The sequence below is a fragment of the Podarcis tiliguerta genome (genome assembly GCF_965153285.1).
Source record: "Podarcis tiliguerta genome assembly, chromosome: 2".
Lineage (NCBI taxonomy): Eukaryota > Metazoa > Chordata > Lepidosauria > Squamata > Lacertidae > Podarcis > Podarcis tiliguerta.
Genome location: NC_139535.1, coordinates 42,489,330 through 42,509,535, shown reverse-complemented (window position 1 = coordinate 42,509,535; position 20,206 = coordinate 42,489,330). Strand labels below are relative to the sequence as shown.

General features: G+C 41.0%; 1 protein-coding gene across 12 annotated transcripts in view; it reads right to left on the bottom strand.

The window, feature by feature from the left end:
* Positions 1-20,206, bottom strand: part of ERC2 (ELKS/RAB6-interacting/CAST family member 2) — a 521,838-nt gene that overhangs the window by 370,316 nt on the left and 131,316 nt on the right. For all 12 annotated transcript variants that reach the window (XM_083420965.1, XM_083420973.1, XM_083420963.1 and 9 more), the window contains 2 exons: positions 10,733-10,888; positions 5,628-5,795 (listed from right to left, as the gene is read on the bottom strand). In XM_083420965.1, coding sequence (XP_083277091.1) covers positions 5,628-5,795; positions 10,733-10,888 — 324 coding nt within the window. The remainder of the gene's footprint in view (positions 1-5,627; positions 5,796-10,732; positions 10,889-20,206) is intronic.

Here is a 20,206-nt window from a genome sequence, read left to right as displayed (position 1 = left end):
CCAATCAATCCTTTGAGAAAATTAATTGTGTGTGTGTAACACATTCTGTCAGTATCCTACAACCTTTCTCTTGGAGCTTAAGCAGAAAGTCATCTGTGTGTGGTAATTGCACCAGACCACCTTGAACCAAGCCCAGTAGAATATGGGCAGCCGCTGTACATGTTTTACCATGCACCACTCTGACAAGACAGTCTGTGGGCAGGTAGGGTCTCAGCCTGCATACCAGGTGGAGCTGGTAGACAGCTGCCCTGGATACAGAATTGACCTGCGCCTCCATGGACAGCTGTGAGTCCAAAATGACTCCCAGGCTGCGCACCTGGTCCTTGGTGATTTTAAATCATCATCATCATCATCATAAATTTTATTTGTACCTTGCCCTCCCCAGCCGAAGCCAGGCTCAGAGCGGCTAACATCATACATACATTTTTAATTAAAGAAACAAATTATTGGTAGAGTAGCGGGTTTTCAACTTTTCATCTTTTCATGTCTTATATTTTTCAAACTTTATTGAAGGTTGCAAACAGGAGCAGAGTCCAACTCCTAGGTATAATTATGTTTCCATAGACCATGGCTAACTCTCATAGTTGCCTTACTGTAGGTTACCACTTAAGTCAATTTATACAGTAATGTATATAGTACTCTCATAGTGCTCTCAAAGGCCACCAAGGTGCACGTCACAAGTTGAGCTGCAGTTAATTCAAAACAGTCATTATACTTCTGTTTCTAGAGGTAGGATTTCCTTATCATTAAGCCATGTCTCTCTATGGAATAAATCAGCATGCTTTTGACTTCACAGTTCATCCACCTCTCTTCTTCTCAAATTTACTGCCTTGCACCTTCCTTCTTTCAGTCACAAGCATGCCTGTAATTAACTTTCTTTCTCTCTCTCCCTCTCTCTCTCTCTTTCTCTCAAAAGTGACAGATGTCACACACGTAGTGGGAACGGCAAGATTGCAATGACAAGAAAATATGAGGAAGTTGTCATGACAACAGCATGACTGGTATTTGTCTGTCTAGCACAGCCTTGATATATAATAGGCAATCTACAGGTTCAATCAAAATCATTCCAGGTACATAGTTGAGTGTATATCAGACAACTCCACAAAAACCCATTATTTAAGTCTATGCTTCTGAATAATCCTTTTCACTAGTAAAAGATCCTCCTTTGAGCCTTAATATGTCACCTATAGAGGAACTGTGGGATTATGTTTCAAAATGTATGGTATTTACTTCAGTACAAAAGCTTGAATTTTAGATGGGGGAAAGGTAACTAATTAGCAATACCAATGATCTTGGCAAAATCAGCATCACTACAAACTAAAATAATTATTGATTTACATCAACACTTTTATACAGAGGAATATACTCAAAAGTGTATAGTGCATATGGTTGGTTTTCAGTTTGCTTCAGGGGATGTGGGTTTTATAAGCATATCAGGAGGAGAGGAACAAGAGGTATAATGTCCTCATCAGCCTCCATGCCTTAGGGATGATTCACACATGCATGAATATCAAATATTCAACACTTTGCGACTTACAGTACCTTTCAGTGGAGGCATTTCACAGATTCTGTTGTATTTAAGAAATAACATCAGATGCTGTGAATGATTTATCTATAGTGTTTTTTCCATGATAGCTGTTTATCAAAGGCAAACCTGAAATAATTTATAGCCCAGTCAGGTCAGCTCAGGGCAAACCTTCTTTATGCAGGTTATTTAACACCAAAATATTCATTAATGAAAAACACAGGGAATAAAATGAAAATATGCTGATTCAAAGATGAATTTTGCTTCTGAAAATGTATCCATTACTTCATGTGGCAAAAGAGATGGTGCAAAATTATTTTACAGACAACAAAACAGGCTCCTTCTCTGGGATTTATGATCATTTACTAATAAAGATTCAGAAAACCAAGAAATTCCTCTAGAAACACACTAGATTCAGCCATGTACTTGGTTTATGCTGGAGTTCTACTCTCCTCTGAAATAAGCACTAGTGAATTAAGCCTAAGTGTCCTATTAACCTATTAGGCATATGGAGGCTCTCATTTCCATCTGATCCCTCAGAAAAAGGTGCCTTTAATGTATTCAGTTCTGCTGCCAAAAAGCTCTTGCACATGAACAATTACAGCTAATTTTAACCAAATTGCTTCCTGCAAGAAGTGGACATCATTAAGAAACTTTCTCCATTTCCTTTTACAAAGAAGTCTTAAAGATAGAAAATAAAGAAAGCTCTTTGTGATGCTGTCTGATAAAATCATTAGTCTCACACGACTTACTTCAAAGCGTAGGATGGCAATCACCTAGCCCTCCATGGAACGCATAAAGGAGCATGCTGTGCTTCAAAGCTACATCAATTTATCAGGTCATTTAATTACTTAAGTGTGACTTAAATTGTTCAAAATGTAATATAAGTTGCTGTGCGTAGACTACAAACTTTTGCACTAGGCTTGGTTATCATAATACCAGGAGTATTATAAAAATATTATGAAATATCATCAATATAATACAATGATGTTAACACTGCAATAATTCTTGTTATGAGTTAAGCAACACTGTGTCTCATCCAATTGTGTTCCTTCAGTCATGGAAGGCTGTTGATCCAACTGAGGGATCTTTAAATGGAATGGGAAGAGTCACAAATTCACTCTAAGTCCCCTTTAAAGGTAAAGGTAAAGGTACCCCTGCCCGTACGGGCCAGTCATGTCCAACTCTAGGGTTGTGCGCCCATCTCACTTAAGAGGCCGGGGGCCAGCGCTGTCCGGAGACACTTCCGGGTCACGTGGCTAGCGTGACAAAGCTGCTCTGGCGAGCCAGCACCAGCGCAGCACACGGAAACGCCGTTTACCTTCCCGCCAGTAAGCGGTCCCTATTTATCTACTTGCACTTAAGGGTGCTTTCGAACTGCTAGGTGGGCAGGAGCTGGGACCGAAAGACGGGAGCTCACCCCGCCGCGGGGATTCGAACCGCCGACCATGCGATCGGCAAGCCCTAGGCACTGAGGTTTTACCCACAGCGCCACCTGCGTCCCTTTAAGTCCCCTTTGCTTCTCCACTAAAATCTGCTTGAGAGGGGTGGAAGACCTCTGGAATATCATGGCAGGTGCTGTGGGACAGGTGCTGTGGGACAGAGGCCGCAGGAGAAAGGGAGGATGTGCAAAAAATCACTTCCCTCCCCTTCCACTCATAGAAGCTTGTGTTGGAGCAAAGAGCCCTTTGAGAACAAAGGCATATAATAAATAATAATAATAATAAAATTTTATTTATATCCCACCCTTCCCAGCCAAAGCCAGGCTCAGAGCGGCTAACAACAGTAAAATGAAACAACATTCTAAAATCATTTCATTATAAAATCAGTTCAAATCAGATTAATGGCAACCATTAATTAACTGGATAAAAGTTGCTTTTAAAGAACATGTAGCTCAAAAACACAATTTTGTTTAATGTAATTGTGGAGTTCAAAGGTGTATCATCTGTCCAAACCACCCAAATAGGGTGTGATTTACCACATCCAATAATAATAATAATAATAATATATTTATACCCCACCCATCTGGTGCGGCTTCCAACAAAAGATTAAAATACATTAAAACATCAGTCATTAAAAACTTCCCTAAACAGGGCTGCCTTCAGATGTCTTCTAAATGTCAGATAGTTGTTTATTTCTTTGACATCTGGTGGGAGGGCGTTCCACAGGACCATTCTCATCTTATCATTTAACCCTTTGTATCAGGAGTTAATAGTAATACACATTCTTTCTGATAGGCAGGATGCCAGGCCCTGACTTGAATAATGAATTAAGATACATCCTCCTTCCCCTATTGCTCTGCAAACAATTAGCTTTCATTTCCATACTAGTTGTTCCTCATTCTCAATAGCAACTTGATTGCTGAAAGACAGCATCCATCAGAGTATTCCCAATCTTTTGTTATGGTAGTCTGTGACCAAAATTCTACCTAAACTGCCTTCCATTTCTTGCATTCCACAAGCAACTGCTTTCATATCTTACAATAATATGAATCTTCACAAAAGGCTTCAAACTTTAAAGTCTAAAGCAGGGATGGGCCCTCCAGATGTTGAAGGACTCCCAGCTCCCATCACCCTGATCACCAGCCATGCTGGCTAGGACTGAGAAAAGTTAGAGTCCAGCGATCTCTGGAGGACCACAGGCAATTTAAATATTGAGGGCTTAAAGATAAGGAAACCTTGAAAGCTCACTTCTCTTTTGCCTTTATTATGAAGTTAAAAATAAGCCTACATTTTGAACTGTGGATATTATTCTCCAGTGATGGTAGATTTATAATCTCTAGATTTTATTTACTATTCCTTTATTTGAAAGAGGATCTAGTATTATACACAATATGCAACAGAACAGTCTCCTTCACCCACTTAAAGGTAAAGGGTAAAGGGACCCCTGACCATTAGGTCCAGTCATGGCCGACTCTGGAGTTGCGACGCTCATCTCGCTTTATTGGCCGAGGGAGCCAGCGTACAGCTTCCGGGTCATGTGGCCAGCATGACTAAGCCGCTTCTGGCGAACCAGAGCAGCACATGGAAACGCCATTTACCTTCCCGCCGGAACGGTACCTATTTATCTACTTGCACTCTGATGTGCTTTCGAACTGCTAGGTGGGCAGGAGCTGGGACAGAGCTCATCCCGTCACGGGGATTCGAACCGCCGACCTTCTGATCGGCAAGTCCTAGGCTCTGTGGTTTAACCCACAGCGCCACCCGCGTCCCTTCACCCATTTAGGAAAAACTAAAAATGGGTTAAATACTGATGCGTTTATTTTATCAGGTGGGATTATAAGGGCCAAATGAGAGGGAAGGCACGCTATTGTGCGTTTTTAAGGCTTTAATACAGCCATGAGGAGTTCCAAATTTGATTCCGGGGGCATTTTTCTTTTCAAAACTGCCTTCCCTATGTTACTTTCCCACCCTTTGGTATGAAAACTGATGAGTTCCACCTATTTCCCCCCCACCCACCCACACACACACTTTGGACTGTGGACACAGAGAGCAGGACAATAAGCAACCCCTTCACCCCGCCCCGCAACAAATTCAGACCTCTTTCACCTCACCATCCCGTATTAGCTGCACTGCGATTTTTAAAAACTCAGGAGTAACTGCACATATCTCCCACATAACGTATCATTTGGCTCTAACTTGCAGGAGATCTGCAGTGCTCCCTTCACACATTTTCTCCTGACAGTCAAGTGATTATTTTCTTTATACAAATGTGTATATTCGTCTGAAGTGTGTGCCAAGTCAAAATGCACAACTGAGACAGCCTTATAAAAGAGATAAATGGAAGCAACTGAACAGAATAATAGCAGCAAGGGGGGGGGGTTAGATTCTAAATGCATACACTTATTTTGGGTTTCCTGCTAGAACCTTCCCATTCCAGCAAAGGGCCACCTGCTATCAAATCCAGAAGACCGTACACAAGTCTTACAGGGCTGCTCTGGCATCAGCTAATAGCGCAAGCTATTGTACTACTTCGCAACGGATTTTTCAAAGGTCGAGTTTTGTCCTCTGCACAGATTTGTAACCAATACATCATTCTTAATTCTGACACACTCCATTAACTAAACATTTATACTGCATTAGATGCTAATAAAATACCTTACCTCTGTCTGAAGTATGGCAGCTCTCTGTTCTTTGGCAGTAAGTGACTCTTTAAGCACTTCAATGTGTTGCTTGCAATCTGAATTCTGATTGCTAAGGGTTTCAAGCTTAGTTTGTAAGGCAAGAAGTTCTGATTCTTTCTTTGAAAGCTCCTGCTTCAACTGGTCAATCTGCAGATATACATATATATGTATTAGTAGTAGTACTAGTATTAAGCACAACAATTTAATCCAGCAGTTCCCACACCACTTTGCTTCCTGAGTTCAGATAGTAACATTTATCTACATATGCAATATAAAGTACATTCATTTCTTTCCACATGTGATTGATATTGCTGGACAAGCTTTGGACAGAAATGTAGGTGATTGCGAGCCACATGTGCTGTCTAAACATTACATCGTGTCATGAAAGCCACTTTGCCATGGATTCATCCCATAAGCACAAAGCCACCTTCTCCAATAGTGGGATTTGGTTTAGCCCATAACTACAGTACAGAAGAGGAGAAAGAAAGATTTAAAACTGGAGTAGCAGCCAATAAAACCTGGATTTTGATCACAAGTTTACAATGCTCGGCCCAGATGCTCCAGATTAATAAAAGTACATTTATCAGCTATAATATTGCAGAGTCACATGTTGCAAGAAAATATTTCTTGCATGTTCCACTCTACTTTGTTTCATTTCCCCATATGATATCAATTCTTTTAGAATCAAATCCAAAAGGCATCTTACACAATTACAAATACTTGCACATGTGGAATATTTAAAGAAGAATGCAAACTCCTCTTTCTCCATTAGATTTGTTATTCTAATTCAGGAATAGGGAACCTGTGTCCCATAACCTCTGACCTTTGGCCATGCTGGCTGGGGCTGATGGAGTCCAAGAACATATTGGGAGGGGGGGCTACAGATTCACCACCCCTGTTCTAACTGAACCATTTTCTGGCCACCTTTTATTATAATAATTAGCATTTATAATATAGCAAGCGCTGAAAATTGGTTGGTATTCTATGGAGACTTTAAGCAAAATAAGGCAGGTCTAAATTACAATCTAAAAGGAATCTAAAAGGATTGCAAGCTAAGCAAAGGAAGAAGGAATAGCAAATTATGCATGATCTCAATGCAAATAAGAGAGGAGTTTAGAAGAAAACCCATTCAAGGACAAAATTAAAACATAATATTCAATGTACTCAAGGGCATGTTAATTTTTTAAAGATCTTTCTGGAAGAATGGCAAACATCTTCCATGTATTTGCCATAAAACCACCAGTAAGCACAGATATATAGCCAAAACCAAAATATCAAAATAAGGTGAGTGAAATTCCACACAGTACAATGTCAAGTTGAAGCCAGTATGCAGAACAGCATGTGTTTTATATGAGTCCCATATGGCTATCCCAGAACCAAATCTCTACTGAAAGATCTTCACAATTTTATCCATCATACAAGCAACACCCGATAAACAATCAGTTAAAGAACATGGTGTCATTTGGGTTATAGATATGCTATGTATTTCTACTCACTAGCAAACAACTCCAGCTACATGATTTGCAAACAGGTAGAGAGTTTTGCCATGCACATAAAATAATAACTAGATCTTCTCTGGTGAACTATTTAATGGTTGAAACAAGACATAAGGCTGGACCTCTTTTTATAAAGCAAAGTATCTCATATTTCTTAGGGGAAAGACTGGGTTTGGGCTGGCAAAATAAAAAATAAAATACAGTGGAACCTCTGGTTACGAACTTACTTCGTTCCGGAGGTTGTTCTTAACCTGAAACTGTTCTTAACCTGAGGTACCACTTTAGCTAATGGGGCCTCCCACTGCTGCTGCCGCACGATTTCTGTTCTCATCCTGGGGCAAAGTTCTTAACCCGAGGTACTACTTCCAGGTTAGTGGAGTCTATAACCCGAAGTATTTGTAACCTAAGGTGTTTGTAACCCGAGGTACCACTGTAAAATAAAATTCCTCTTTTTCCAGTTCAGTGTCAGCTTGCAGACTGAAATCTGCCTACATGATGATGGTGAAAAGACCAATCAAAATATGTTCTCATGCTGAATGGGCAGTCATTTTTATTAGGCGTGTGTGCCTTGACCACAATAAAGCAGGATACTGCCAAAGCAAAAAAACAGGTGTTAAAGGAACACCTAGCTACTTTACTTGAATTTAAATTTCCAGGGCCTGATGAGTTGCACCAAAGGGTACTAAAGGAGCTTGCAATCTCAGTCTATAATCTTCGAGAATTATTGGAGAACATGTGAAGTCCCTGCAGACTGGAGGCAGGCAAATGTTCCCATCTTCAAAGGGGGGGGGGGAATATAAGACCCAGGTAACTACGGTGAGCTTGACACCGATACCAGGAAAGGTCCTAGAACAGATAATTCAACAGTAGGTCTGTGAGAACTTACAAAAGGGTGCTATAATTACTAAGACCCAGCATGGGTTTCTCAAAAACAAGCCATGCCAGACGAAGCACTCTCACACTCTCACACTCTCTCTCTCTCTCGATAAAGTTACAAGATTGGTGGATCAGGGGGATGCTTGTGTATCTTGATTTCAGTAAGGCTTTTGACAAAGTCCCCCATGGTATACTTGTGAGGAAGCTGGAAAAATGTGAGCTGGATGAGGTAATTGTTAAGTGGACTGACTGACCAAACCCAGAGAGTGCTCATTAATGGTTCCTCGTCATCCTGGAGAAAAGTGACAAGTGGGGGGCCACAGGGTTCTGTCCTGGGCCCACTGTTGTTCAAAGTCTTTATAAACTACTTGGATGAACAAAATGAGGGGATCAAATTTGCAGATGACACCAAACTGGGAAGGGTAGCAAATGCCAAAAAGACAATCAGGATTCAAAATGACCTTGACAGACTGAAGAACTGGGCCCAAGCCAACAAAATGAATTTCAGTAGGAACAAATGGAAGGTTCTGCACTTAGGCAGGAAGACCCAGATGCACAAATATAAGATAGGGGTCTCCTGGCTTACCAGCAGTGCATGAAAAGGATTTAGGGGTCTTAGTATATCACAGGCTTAACATGAGTCAACAGTGTGATGTAGGAGCCTATTCTAGACTGCATCAATGGAACTATAGTGTCCAGATCGAGAGAAGTAATAGTACAGCTTGGTACTGCCTTGGTCAGACCACACCTGGACTAGTGCGCCTAGTTCTGGGTGCCACAATTTAAGGATACTGACAAGCAGAGGAGAGCAACCAAGATGATCAAGGGTCTGGAGATGAAGCATGATGAAGAATGGTTGAAAGAGCTAGGTATGTTTAGCCTGGAAAAGAGGAGACTGAGAGGAGAAATGACAGCCATCTTCAAATATCTTGAGGGCTGTCACATGGAAGATGGAGCAAGCTTGTTTCCTCCTGCTCCACAGGGTAGGACTCGAACCAATGGATTCATGTTACAAGAAAGGAGATTCCAACTAAACATCAGGAATAACTTTCTGACAGTAAGAGTTGTTCAGCAGTAAAATGGGCTCCCTCGGGAGATTGTAGACTCTCCTTCATTGGAGGTTTTTAAGCAGAGGTTGGGTGGGCATCTGTCATGGATACTTTAGCTGAGATTCCTGCATTATAGGTGATATAGTGATATAGGGACTAGATGACCTTTGGGACCCCTTCCAATTCTATGATTCTAATGTGCTTGGAGGCTGTCTTGATTTGGCTCAGGATCCAATTCCGAATTCAAACAATTTAAGCTTTGTGCCTGTCCCATTTCCTATTACATACATATTATTTAAAATTATAACCTTTTTTCTTTTTGAAAGTCTTGGCTACTGGCCTAGGAGCCCCTCAAGAGTGGATAAATGCCTACCACAATAAAGTCAAATAAATTGTGTGTGTGTGCATGTGTTTGTGCTGAGCAACTTTAAACTTTGCTTTTTAAAGCACAGACTTCAAGAAAAATAATCAACCTTCCACAATTGTCTGCTTTTAGCAGTCATGTGTGCCTTTTTCATTTAAATTAAAATATATGTAGATACTCTTTAAATCTAATCTTGTTTCTTCCAAAGAGCATTATAACACCTAGAGTTGTTGCCTGTGAATGGGGCCTTGTTCTCCTGGTTGCCATCATTCAGGACTTATATTTATCACAGTTCCTTATCAGCAATCTCAGGTCCGACAGATGGGGTATAATAAGATCTCCTTGCTGACAGCCATATAAATATTTTTTCCACCTTGAAAGGTCCTGTGATGAATGGCAGAAGTAGTATCTTTTGCTGCAAATCTCAATTGTCAGAGGAAGGACAGGGCTGTTGACACAGGTTAAACAGACTTTCATCAGAATGTAGCATGATTATCAAAAAGTTGATCAGACGGCTGTGACAAAACAATGGTATGCTCAACCATCTGCCCTTTAAGAGCAGAGGAATCTATTGCATCCCACCCTCTCAAAATCATTGTAACTTCCGCTTTACATTTCTAAAACTCCAATCTATTTATACATGACCCCAGACATGTGGTGGCTTTCTGGAGGAGTACTGCTCTGAAGGTAAAGCAAATCAAACATATTTTTCCTTAGCTCGTTACCTGAATTGTGACTGCCTAATATTTCAGAGATGACTCAACAGACTTAGCTGATGTTGACTTGTTGTCTTTATAGTCCAGTGGATTCTTAACCTGTGTAGAAGGGTTACACCTTTCTAATATTCCTACCATTGTCCACATCAAATGAATATATGTGCCACACGCGGAATTATGGGAGCTCTCAATTGTCTTCAATTCCACAGTTGATTTTTCTGGTGCATGGTGAGATGGCAGAGAGCTTGATTTTTAGTCTGGAGGACAAAAGCACTTCCTCCTTCTGCAGCAATTTAATATGTTTTGCCCCAAAGAATGCCCTCAAACTAGAACAAGTTTTTCACGCTTGTGTGACGTGGCTCTAACAAAGGTTACTTACCTATGCACGCAGAATATAACATGGAAACTTCTCTCACTAAGGTAAATTACCAGTGAAAACAATATACCTCCAGAAAGTTATCGTACTTTTCAGGAAGGTTTTCTTCGCACCACCCTCTTCGGATCAAGGGTTGACGGTAAAATTACCACCACCCTCAGAAAATCTGAACTGAAATAGTGCTCTCATTTGATTAGAAGAATATACCTTGTTTTTCATGAACTTTGAGTGACTCTTGTAAACTTCTATTTGTTTGATTTCTTCTTCTCGATCTTCTGTGTTCAGAACTCCATTAGTCTTCAACATCTGTATTTCATCTTCAAGGTCTCTGATATTACGTTCTAGTGAAGCTATTTTTGTGTCCTAATTTTGAAAGAAAAAAAGTGTTGGTATGCAATATTTGAAAGTATAAAGTGCAATACAAGAGCAACAGAGGAAAAAAGAACAGTGCTGGCACAAGGAGCTGGGACAGCTTTTGGTCTAAATTTTACTGGAACATGCCCACATATAACTGTATAACCAAAAAAATAAAAATAAAAAATGTGGACCCCCCATCCTTGTTTTCTAAACAAGGATACTGCTTCTTTGCATTCAGGCAACTCATAAAAGAAGGTGCTCTGATCTGAAACACATTGTAGTCAAAAGCTTGCCTTGATTCTAAAGCCAAGAAACCACACAGGGTGAAACTGCATAAATCATCAGCAAAGCAAGGATATAAGTGTGTATTTTATCTTTCTATTGTAGGTCTAGCCTCTAGAGCCCTCACAAGCTGCCCATTTTGCCAGCTTCATGATCCCAGTGAAATAACATTGCCCAAGAAGGAAACAGTTTATTTAAATATGGAATGGATGGAAGAAGGAGCAGGAAAATCCTGTTGGGTGTTTTTGTGTTAGGTGTGGGCGGGCGGGTGGGTGTATTTGCTGTGCCAGCTGGTGCAGCAGGGAGGTCCAGATCAAGCCCATTGTCAGCAGATCCTTGGCACATCTACCTCCATTCCCTCTCATCTCCAAAACGACCTGTTTCAGGGGTATATTCTGGCTACCACCAGCAGGGATACTGCCAGAAGTAGCATTTGTCCATCTGCAATTTAGGCAGGCATAGTAGCAATGGAGCCTCCTAGCAGCAGAGCTCAGAACAGCTGGGCAGAACTAGGCAGTGGGACACCTCCCTCTCAGCTGAAACCCTTCCAGCATGGCGGATCAGGATTGCCCAGTGAATTAATGGACCACGGGGGGAAATAGAATAGAACCAGGTCAAATGGAAGCCACCACTCAGGATATAGAGTCCTTTTCTCCCCTTACTTGAACTTTGCCTTCCCATAATCTGGCCTCTGCTTTCCTCAGCTTTGCTGAGGAACCTGAACCCTGCTTTACTGTTCCTTAATGGAATGTTTGACACTGCCTTTCCAGAACCTGAACTTGGACTAACTTGATTTTGCCTTGGATCCCTTGCTCATGCCTAGTAAACCTCTGCCTGCTCAATCTAGAACTGCATCTGGCTGAAACCACTCCCTGGAACACATAGAAGGGTCATTCTGTTTGGGCAAGCAAATCAAGAGAAGAGACATTTCCTTCCAGCAGTGACTGAAAAGAATATGCTGGCTGTTTCCCAGGATACCTATCCCAGGGCTAAGAGTCAGAAGGCTGTGCACTTTCTTGTGATGGAGGCTTGTCAGCAGTACTTAAGGGTTGAAACCATAATTGGCACCTCACAGGGTTGGTGCACAAGGGTAACTCTGTGACAAGAGTATCCTAGAAAGGGGAAGGCTGGAACCCTGAACAGGAACAACGTTCGTTGCAGGTCCAAACTTGTACCACTGACATGTAAACTCAGAACCGAAAGAGGTCCTGAAAAAAGTCCCCAAATGGGCCCAGTATATAGTTTCTGACATCCTTGTTGAGAACCAAAATGGAGAGAGAATTCGAAGAGCTACGGCAAACTAATTGTGTACAAAAAGCAACCCTTCAAACATGAGGTCTTAAAAGTTCAGTCTATGAACCTTAAAAGCAGCTGATACGATAGCAACATTAAAGGCGCTTATTGAAACTACAATCACTTCCAACATCAGGCACAACAAACTTGAAAACCTAAAGGAAGTGAATGACGAAATCACAGCACTCTGCATCTTGACATCTTCTGTTTTCTGGAAAATACGTGCATTGTAAAGTTGCACATTTTAAAATTTCCCCTAACAAAGAAAGATAGTTCTGAGGAAAATATAATGAAGGGTAGCATTAAAAAAACTTAAAAATATAAAACTATTATGTTCTATAAATGATGTATCAAAATTCATTTACTAGTATTTCTGATGTTCTATCCCATCATCAGGAAGCAAAGAAAGAGTTAAAGTTACGCGTAAAGCACTGAAACACTATTACACATATCTGCAAATGGCTATTCCAGTTTGGCTCCAACTCAAAACCACAACACAGATCCCACAAAGCCAATGCACAACTGTTCCACACAAAAGCAGTGGTGAAGAATAATCTAAATTGCCCAGTCAGATTATTATTTTTATCATTGTTGTTACTATTTAGGTTTTCGGTATTTGTACCTCACCTTTCTAACAAGGCAACTAAGCATTCATAAGCAGTAATTTAATTTAATTCAAAGAACAGTGATTCTATTTTCATGAAATGCCAATGAATACATTTCTCAGAATTATCCATAAATGCTTTCCATGAGCAATTCTGTAAGTAATTGTGAGTAGATTGCTCACAAAATGTGTCTAATGAGCATGAAGTACATTATGTAATAAAAATTTAGGAAGCAATCTTGAGACAATTAACTCAAAGAGGAATTCCCGCAGAACAAAAAGAACTTGCAAAGAGTGAATGGTTTTAAGATGGCAGCCTAACCGCTAGATCTTCCAGCCATTTTCTTTCTGGAAAATAAGCATGTATAAGAATCTTTAACAGCAACAGGGATTTACAGTACTACAAAACTTTGCTGTAGAGCAAATCTTGTCTTCTCCCAAGCTCCTAAAATTTGCAAAAAGATTTAAAAAGTTCAGAGGAAACAAGACTAAGCAGACTAAGTTAAGGAAGAAATACGCTGTCAAAAGTGCACTCCGGTAATAAGATAAAAAGGTAAAGGTAAAGGACCCCTGATAGTTAAGTCCAGTCGCGAACGACTCTGGGGTTGCGGCAGTCATCTCGTTTTATTGACCGAGGGAGCCGATGTTTGTCCGCAGACAGTTTTCCAGGTGGCCAGCATTACTAAGCCACTTCTGGCGAAACCAGAACAGCGCACGGAAACACTGTTTAGCTTCCTGCCGGAGTGGTACCTATTTATCTACTTGTACTTTGATGTGCTTTTGAACTGCTAGGTTGGCAGGAGCTGGGACCGAGCGACGGGAGCTCACCCTGTTGCAGGGATTTGAACCGCCAACCTTCTGATCGGCAAGCCCTAGGCTCAGTGGTTTAGACCACAGCGCCACCCGAGTCCCAGGTAATAAGATAGGAAAAGCATAAAGAGTCATTCACAAAAAAGAGCAATCAAAGGAGAATCTCATGCAAAGTACTGTATACTATGATTCCGTCCTTGTGTTCATACTGGTCTTGAAAAGATCTAGATCTAACTTTAGAACTAGAGAAAGGGCAGCCCCGTGCAAAGTGAACACTACACACTACACACTAAGCTTTGCAGCAGCAGTGCTTTAACATACCTGATATATCACAGCTGGATCAATAAATATAGACGGCTGTCTCTGCAAGAACCAAGGTAAACCACAAATTCATTCAGTTAAGAACTCTTGATGCACCCACTTCCTCTCTTGCACATGTAACACAGTTGTCACCATGAATGTCACAGTTTTCCCAAATTCTGTATACTTTAATTATAGAAATTCTCTAGTAGCCATTCCAATGGATTCCCCCTTGAAATAAACAGAAATAAGTTCTTGCAAATCTTCCACACGCATAGATGATAGTTTGATTTCTTGTGTCCATCGTTTCTGAGTTCCCTGAATGTAGTCCTTGTGTATATTATAGGGGCTTTACCAATGCCTTTTCATTGAGAAAACCTAATAGCTACAATGCCAAAATATGGGGTCCCATATATTGGAGAATATGTCTAATTTTAAAGAAAGCCTCAGATGCAGGTATCTACTCCTCCTCATAATTGCCACCAAAGATTACAACCCAAAGATATAATTTCAGTAGTTGCAAGGGCTTGCGATCTTGCACCAAGGTTTTTCAAGGTTTTTCCTCCAAGATCTGTCTTCTGAGACTATTTCTGAAGTTCTCATGAGTTTTGAATGGTAGTAGAAGGTCTGCTTCCATAAAGGTGGTTTGAAGCCCTATTGCACATACAGAGCTTTCCCACGTATGCCTTTCGATTGGGAACAATGTGAATAACATTAACTCCTTATCAAAGCATTCTATTTTTAGAGGAAACTATTAAAAAAGGAAGGAAATTATTCCATACAGAAGAGTTTCCATGTCCCTGAAGGTTTGAAGTCTCTCAGAAGAAGAGAGGGCCATAGGACATCTGCAGGATTATCCTTTGAAAGTTGTACTTCTCTGATTTTTTTAATCAGAGTACATTACTACATTAGAGGGCATTAAATTATGTGGGCATTAAATTATTAGAGGGCATTAAATTATTGTTTAGTCGTTTAGTCGTGACCCCATGGACCAGAGTACGCCAGGCACTCCTGTCTTCCACTGCCTCCCGCAGTTTGGTCAGACTCATGTTTGTAGCTTCGAGAACACCGTCCAAATTAAATTATTAGAGGGTATTAAATTATGTGCATTAAAAGCCCATTTAAAAATGATACACAAAAATGCATTACTTTAGGAGAAATTGTTTGCAAAAATGTGTGTATTAGTCAAAACTGCAGGCAAAAATGTGTTTAGTAAGAAAAAATGCATTAAAATCCACACAAATTTCCATGTGTTGTTTTTTTAAAGAAAAAAGTCCCCCAAAGTGCTGCGGAAATGTGGAAAACCGAATTTAAGATTGGGAAAAATGAGAAAATGAAATTGACAGGATCACCAATCCGTACCCAAGAGCAAGGCAAAATCACAAGGAAGGAAAGCTGAGGTCATTTGGGAGGTCAGTTCTCAAAACGCAGGCCACCCAGATAAGGAAGATCTGGAGACAGGAGGATATTGCAAGACTGTTCAGAATGGGAAAAGCTTGCAGGGTCATTAAGAAGAATGGAAGCAGTATTGTTGAAGATTCACTTTTATGCACAAAGTCTGCTAACAGGAAGGGGGAGATATACAGACAGTGCCTGGTACAACTGAAAGTGGCTGGAGTGAGGCAAAGAACCACTCCAACTACTTGAGACCAAAAACATGCAATGTGTCAAGGAACAGAATCCACCTCCTCAGGGATTCGCATGGTCTGGAGGGGGATAGAGTGGGGATGGGCAAGAAGGTAATGTAAGCAGTAAGAAGGTAAAGAGGAAGCTGCTGCTGGAATTGAACACAGCCTGGATCCATTTGCCACCTTCTCTAAGCAGTATAGGGCAGGCACAATAACTGCTCAGTACCTCTATCGCTGCTCATGCTCAGTCCGACCTGCTCTCCAAGAAGGAAGTGAGGAGGAAAGGGAGCACCATCATTCACCACCTTGCTAACCAGCTACCTCAGTGGCAAGGAAGCAGGTGGTGGTGACGATGCAAAGAAGGAGAATCAGCAAGTAGGCAACAGAAAGCAGAATGTGGACCAACTAAGGGAAGAGGAGTCTGCCCTTCTTCCCAAGGAACTCCCCAAACCGGGAACTAATACTATAGTCCTGTCCAGAATGCATGTGGCCCATTTGGTATTGGGGGGGTTCCTACTTTTAAAGAAAGCATTTTTAAAGCAATGTTCTGCCCAGATAGGGGACCTAGTATTGCAAGGGCTTATTCTCTTCCCACTTTGCAAGTTTGATAATGTGGACAACAAAATTACAAAATCATGTAAAAACAGCACATACATGATTCCATATTCTTTATCCCATACATACAATAAAACAACGTGTTATTTTTAGGGAAACCTATGGGTATTTTCCTTTGGAATATTCCTTTTATGTCATCTTTAGGTAGTTCAGTATGCATGTGCATTATGAACTGCTTTTGCAATAAAAATATTCAATTCCAGTAAATCAACAACAAAACAAAACCTCATGCTAAGACTCTGCTTTCCAATATGAATTACTGCAAAGTTACTTGTGGACACTTTTAAGCAAAAACAAAAGCCCAGAAATTGAAATCAATCAGGCATCTTTTTTTAAAAAAAAAGGAATTCTAATTCTATTTTCTTTACAATTCTTATTTTATTAGACAAAAAAGAAGAATCCAAGCTAATAATCATGCCTGCAAGAATTATTTTTCCTTCAGGGAAAATATCCAAAAGGCAATCACTCAGTACTGAAAGTAACAATAACGCTTAAATACATTCTTCCTTTTAGGATGGCTGCTGTGTCTAACCATCACTAATGTCTTTCAGATAGCTAGATTTCTCAATACAGTGGTACCTCTACTTATGTTCACTTCTGGTTACGTATCCTTCAGGATACATGTGTGGCAAACCTGGAAGTATTTTTCTGGGTTTTGCTGCGCGCGCATGCACAAAAGCACTCTATGCACTGTGCGCATGCACAGAAGCACCAAACCGCACTGTGCACATGCACACACCTCGGGACATGCACACATCGGGATCTGACTGGAGCTCCAGAGCAGATCCCATGCGCAACCAGAGGTACCACTGCATATCAACAAATTGACTAATTTATATAGATATCTATCAGTCTCACAAACTTTGCTGACGTATTATTTCCATTTAAAAAAATCTGTCAGAACATTATTTAGTGTAACATAATGATATAGGAAACCTGAACAAATTGTTTCAAAGAACCAAAAGTTTGTATTTTTCAGAAGGCATTTAAGTGATGCGTTTCCCCATTGCCTGACTTTCTTTAGAGTAAAACAAGGCTTTACTTCTTCTTTGTAGACACTCTGAACTTATAAGTTGAACGTGCAAAAAAACCCAAAAAAACCCCTAGTTGTTGGCTGGATGCCTGCCTCCCAACAGCTCCTTTGCCTGAGCTGCTGTGATGTCATGAAATGTTCATAAACATTCTAAGTAGTCAAGAAAAACCATCTATAGAAGAATGTTTGGAAACAATGGCAGCTCTGTGAGGAAAACGAAAGGCTAAGACAAACCATTACATAGAGCTTAAGGAATGGAAGATTTGTGGCCGCTGCAGCAGAATAGGAGGGTTGACTGCAGGGAAACTGGGTGATATAATGGTCTGGTAGGTTAGGAAGCTAAGGGAGAGGTATCTTGGAGGTAGCATGGCTAAAGGAAGGGGGCAAAGTAGGAAGTCCCCTGAGAAACAAACTGCTGGAGGAAGAACAGATTGATAACCCACAAGTCAGATGAAAAGAAGGTTGGGGACAATGAAAAAGGCAAGGGTACCTTACACTGACAGTGTAAGGTTTGTGATCATTGAAGAAAGGTAAAGGTAAAGGTGGGCCAGGAAAAACATGTTTGGGCTTCCAAACAAAACATGAGGTGGGTTCACTTGTGGTATCTATCCCAGCAGTGCCCTACGGACTCCCCCCAGCCCCAGCCCCATGGCCAATTGCTTTGGAACGTCAGGACAGGTATCCATTGGAATGGAATATCAGTGTTCCAGACACCCATGCATTTTTTGCATACCTAGAAACCTTGTAGCCACCCAGGAAAAATTATCTGGACCCACACTGGCCCAGGACACCATCATACCAATTTACCACAGAAGCAGTGTTAAGCTAGCCACTGCAAGGACATGGCAAGTTCCGGCATGAGGGAGGGGATTAATGGAGATCTGGGTAAGGAGACTGGACTCAGGAGGTGAAAAAGAGATATTATGGGGAAAGTCGGACAATTGGATTTTTTAAAAAATAAATTGAGAAAGCTTAAGCAAAAAATAAATAAATACATGACATAAAATATATTATATATATATTATGTTATCACTGTCCAAAAAGTATTATCTTTGTACTGTGTAAAAAAAAGGGGGGGATATCAGGAACAAACCCAAAGAGTTTTGGTTTGTTAAACAAGCCTGATTCATAACTAGTTTTCAAAGTTGGCTTGCACTGAAACTGACCAAAGTTTATTTCACACTACACCCCCCTGGTTTGTATAACACAACAGATAGGATTCTACTAAGTTGTTACGTGTATGGAATGAGGTCCACTCATACAATGGGACTTCCAATCCCTCCCACGTGCCCCCTAAATCTGCACTGGAGGTGGGGAGGAAACCCAGAATGGGTCTAGCACATGGGTAGGCAAACTAAGGCCCAGGAGCCTGATCCGGCCCAATCACCTTCTCAATCCGGCCCACGGATGGTCCAGGAATCAGCATGTTTTTACATGAGTAGAATGTGTGCTTTTATTTAAAGTGCATCTTTGGGTTATTTGTGGGGCATAGGATTTCATTCATTTCCCCCAAAAAATATAGTCCAACCCCCCCACAATGTCTGAGGGTCAGTGGACTGGCCCCCTGCTGAAAACGTTTGCTGACCCCTGGTCTAGCAGCTGCACAAGGGAAAGTCCAGTTGTGGGTGCAGACCTTGTTCCCCACATGCATGCATACACCATTTATCGCTACGCTGGAATTCCACCCAACAAGCAGATATTCTATGAAGCTGAAACTAAACTCTTGGGTGTGCTCTTTTTCTACCCACATGGGAAGGGGATGAAAGAAGGCAGGCCACATTCTTTGGAGTCTGGTAAAGGAGCCCACGGGGCAAGTTAAGCGTTGCCCCAGCTACAACAGCCCAAAGAACTCCAGGCGAGCAACTTACTTTGACAAAAGCTAGATAGAGATAGGCTGAGGCCTCTTAAGCTTCTGCCTCCAGCACACCTTTCCTAGGCTCCAAGCGCCAACTCTCTGGCCTGCGGACCAACAAGATAGGTTGAGAGGCACTTGGCCTCTCAGACCCAGCCAAAGGGTCCTAGCTTTGGTTCTATAGGCCCTAGCGCTGCAGGATCTAATTCAGGGGGCTCTTGCCCACAAGGCCCTTTTCACTACCACAATGACTGGTTCCTGGGCCAATGATATTGCAGCATGTGACTCTTTCCTCTAAGGAGCCTGAGGCAGCACACATTATTCTTTCTCTCTTCCCTTTATCTTCAGAACAATTCTCTGAAATATCTTGCTTGCATTATCCAGCCAGATGGGCGGGATATAAATACTATTATTAGTATTATTATTTTATATATATATTTTTAAGGATATAAATAAATGTGTAGATTAGGCTGAGAGATGGTAATTGACTCAAGTCACTTGGTAAGCTTAATGGCTTTGTTTTCAATCATTGCATAGGGGGATTTACATAGGACTGAGCAAACTGGAAAGAATTCTGCCAGCCATTCCGTTGCCAAAAAATTTCCAGAAAGTAGAATATTTGTGGTTTGTCAAATGCATAGTGTTCACTGGAGCCCATGACTTTGATGAGTCTAACCCTGAGGCACAAACATTTTAGCGTTTCATGTCATTGAGACTTACCCCTTCCCTCAAAATGGTAACTGGTTGAAAGTGGTTGCAAATTTAAAAACACCTCAAAAGAGTGAGAACTAGAGTGATCAAATGAAATGGTGCAAATCACTATATCAATAGTGCACATGACTCCATACCAATACGTGAAATAGTGACCTACCTCACTGAAGTACTATGTGAATAAATGAAGTAAGGA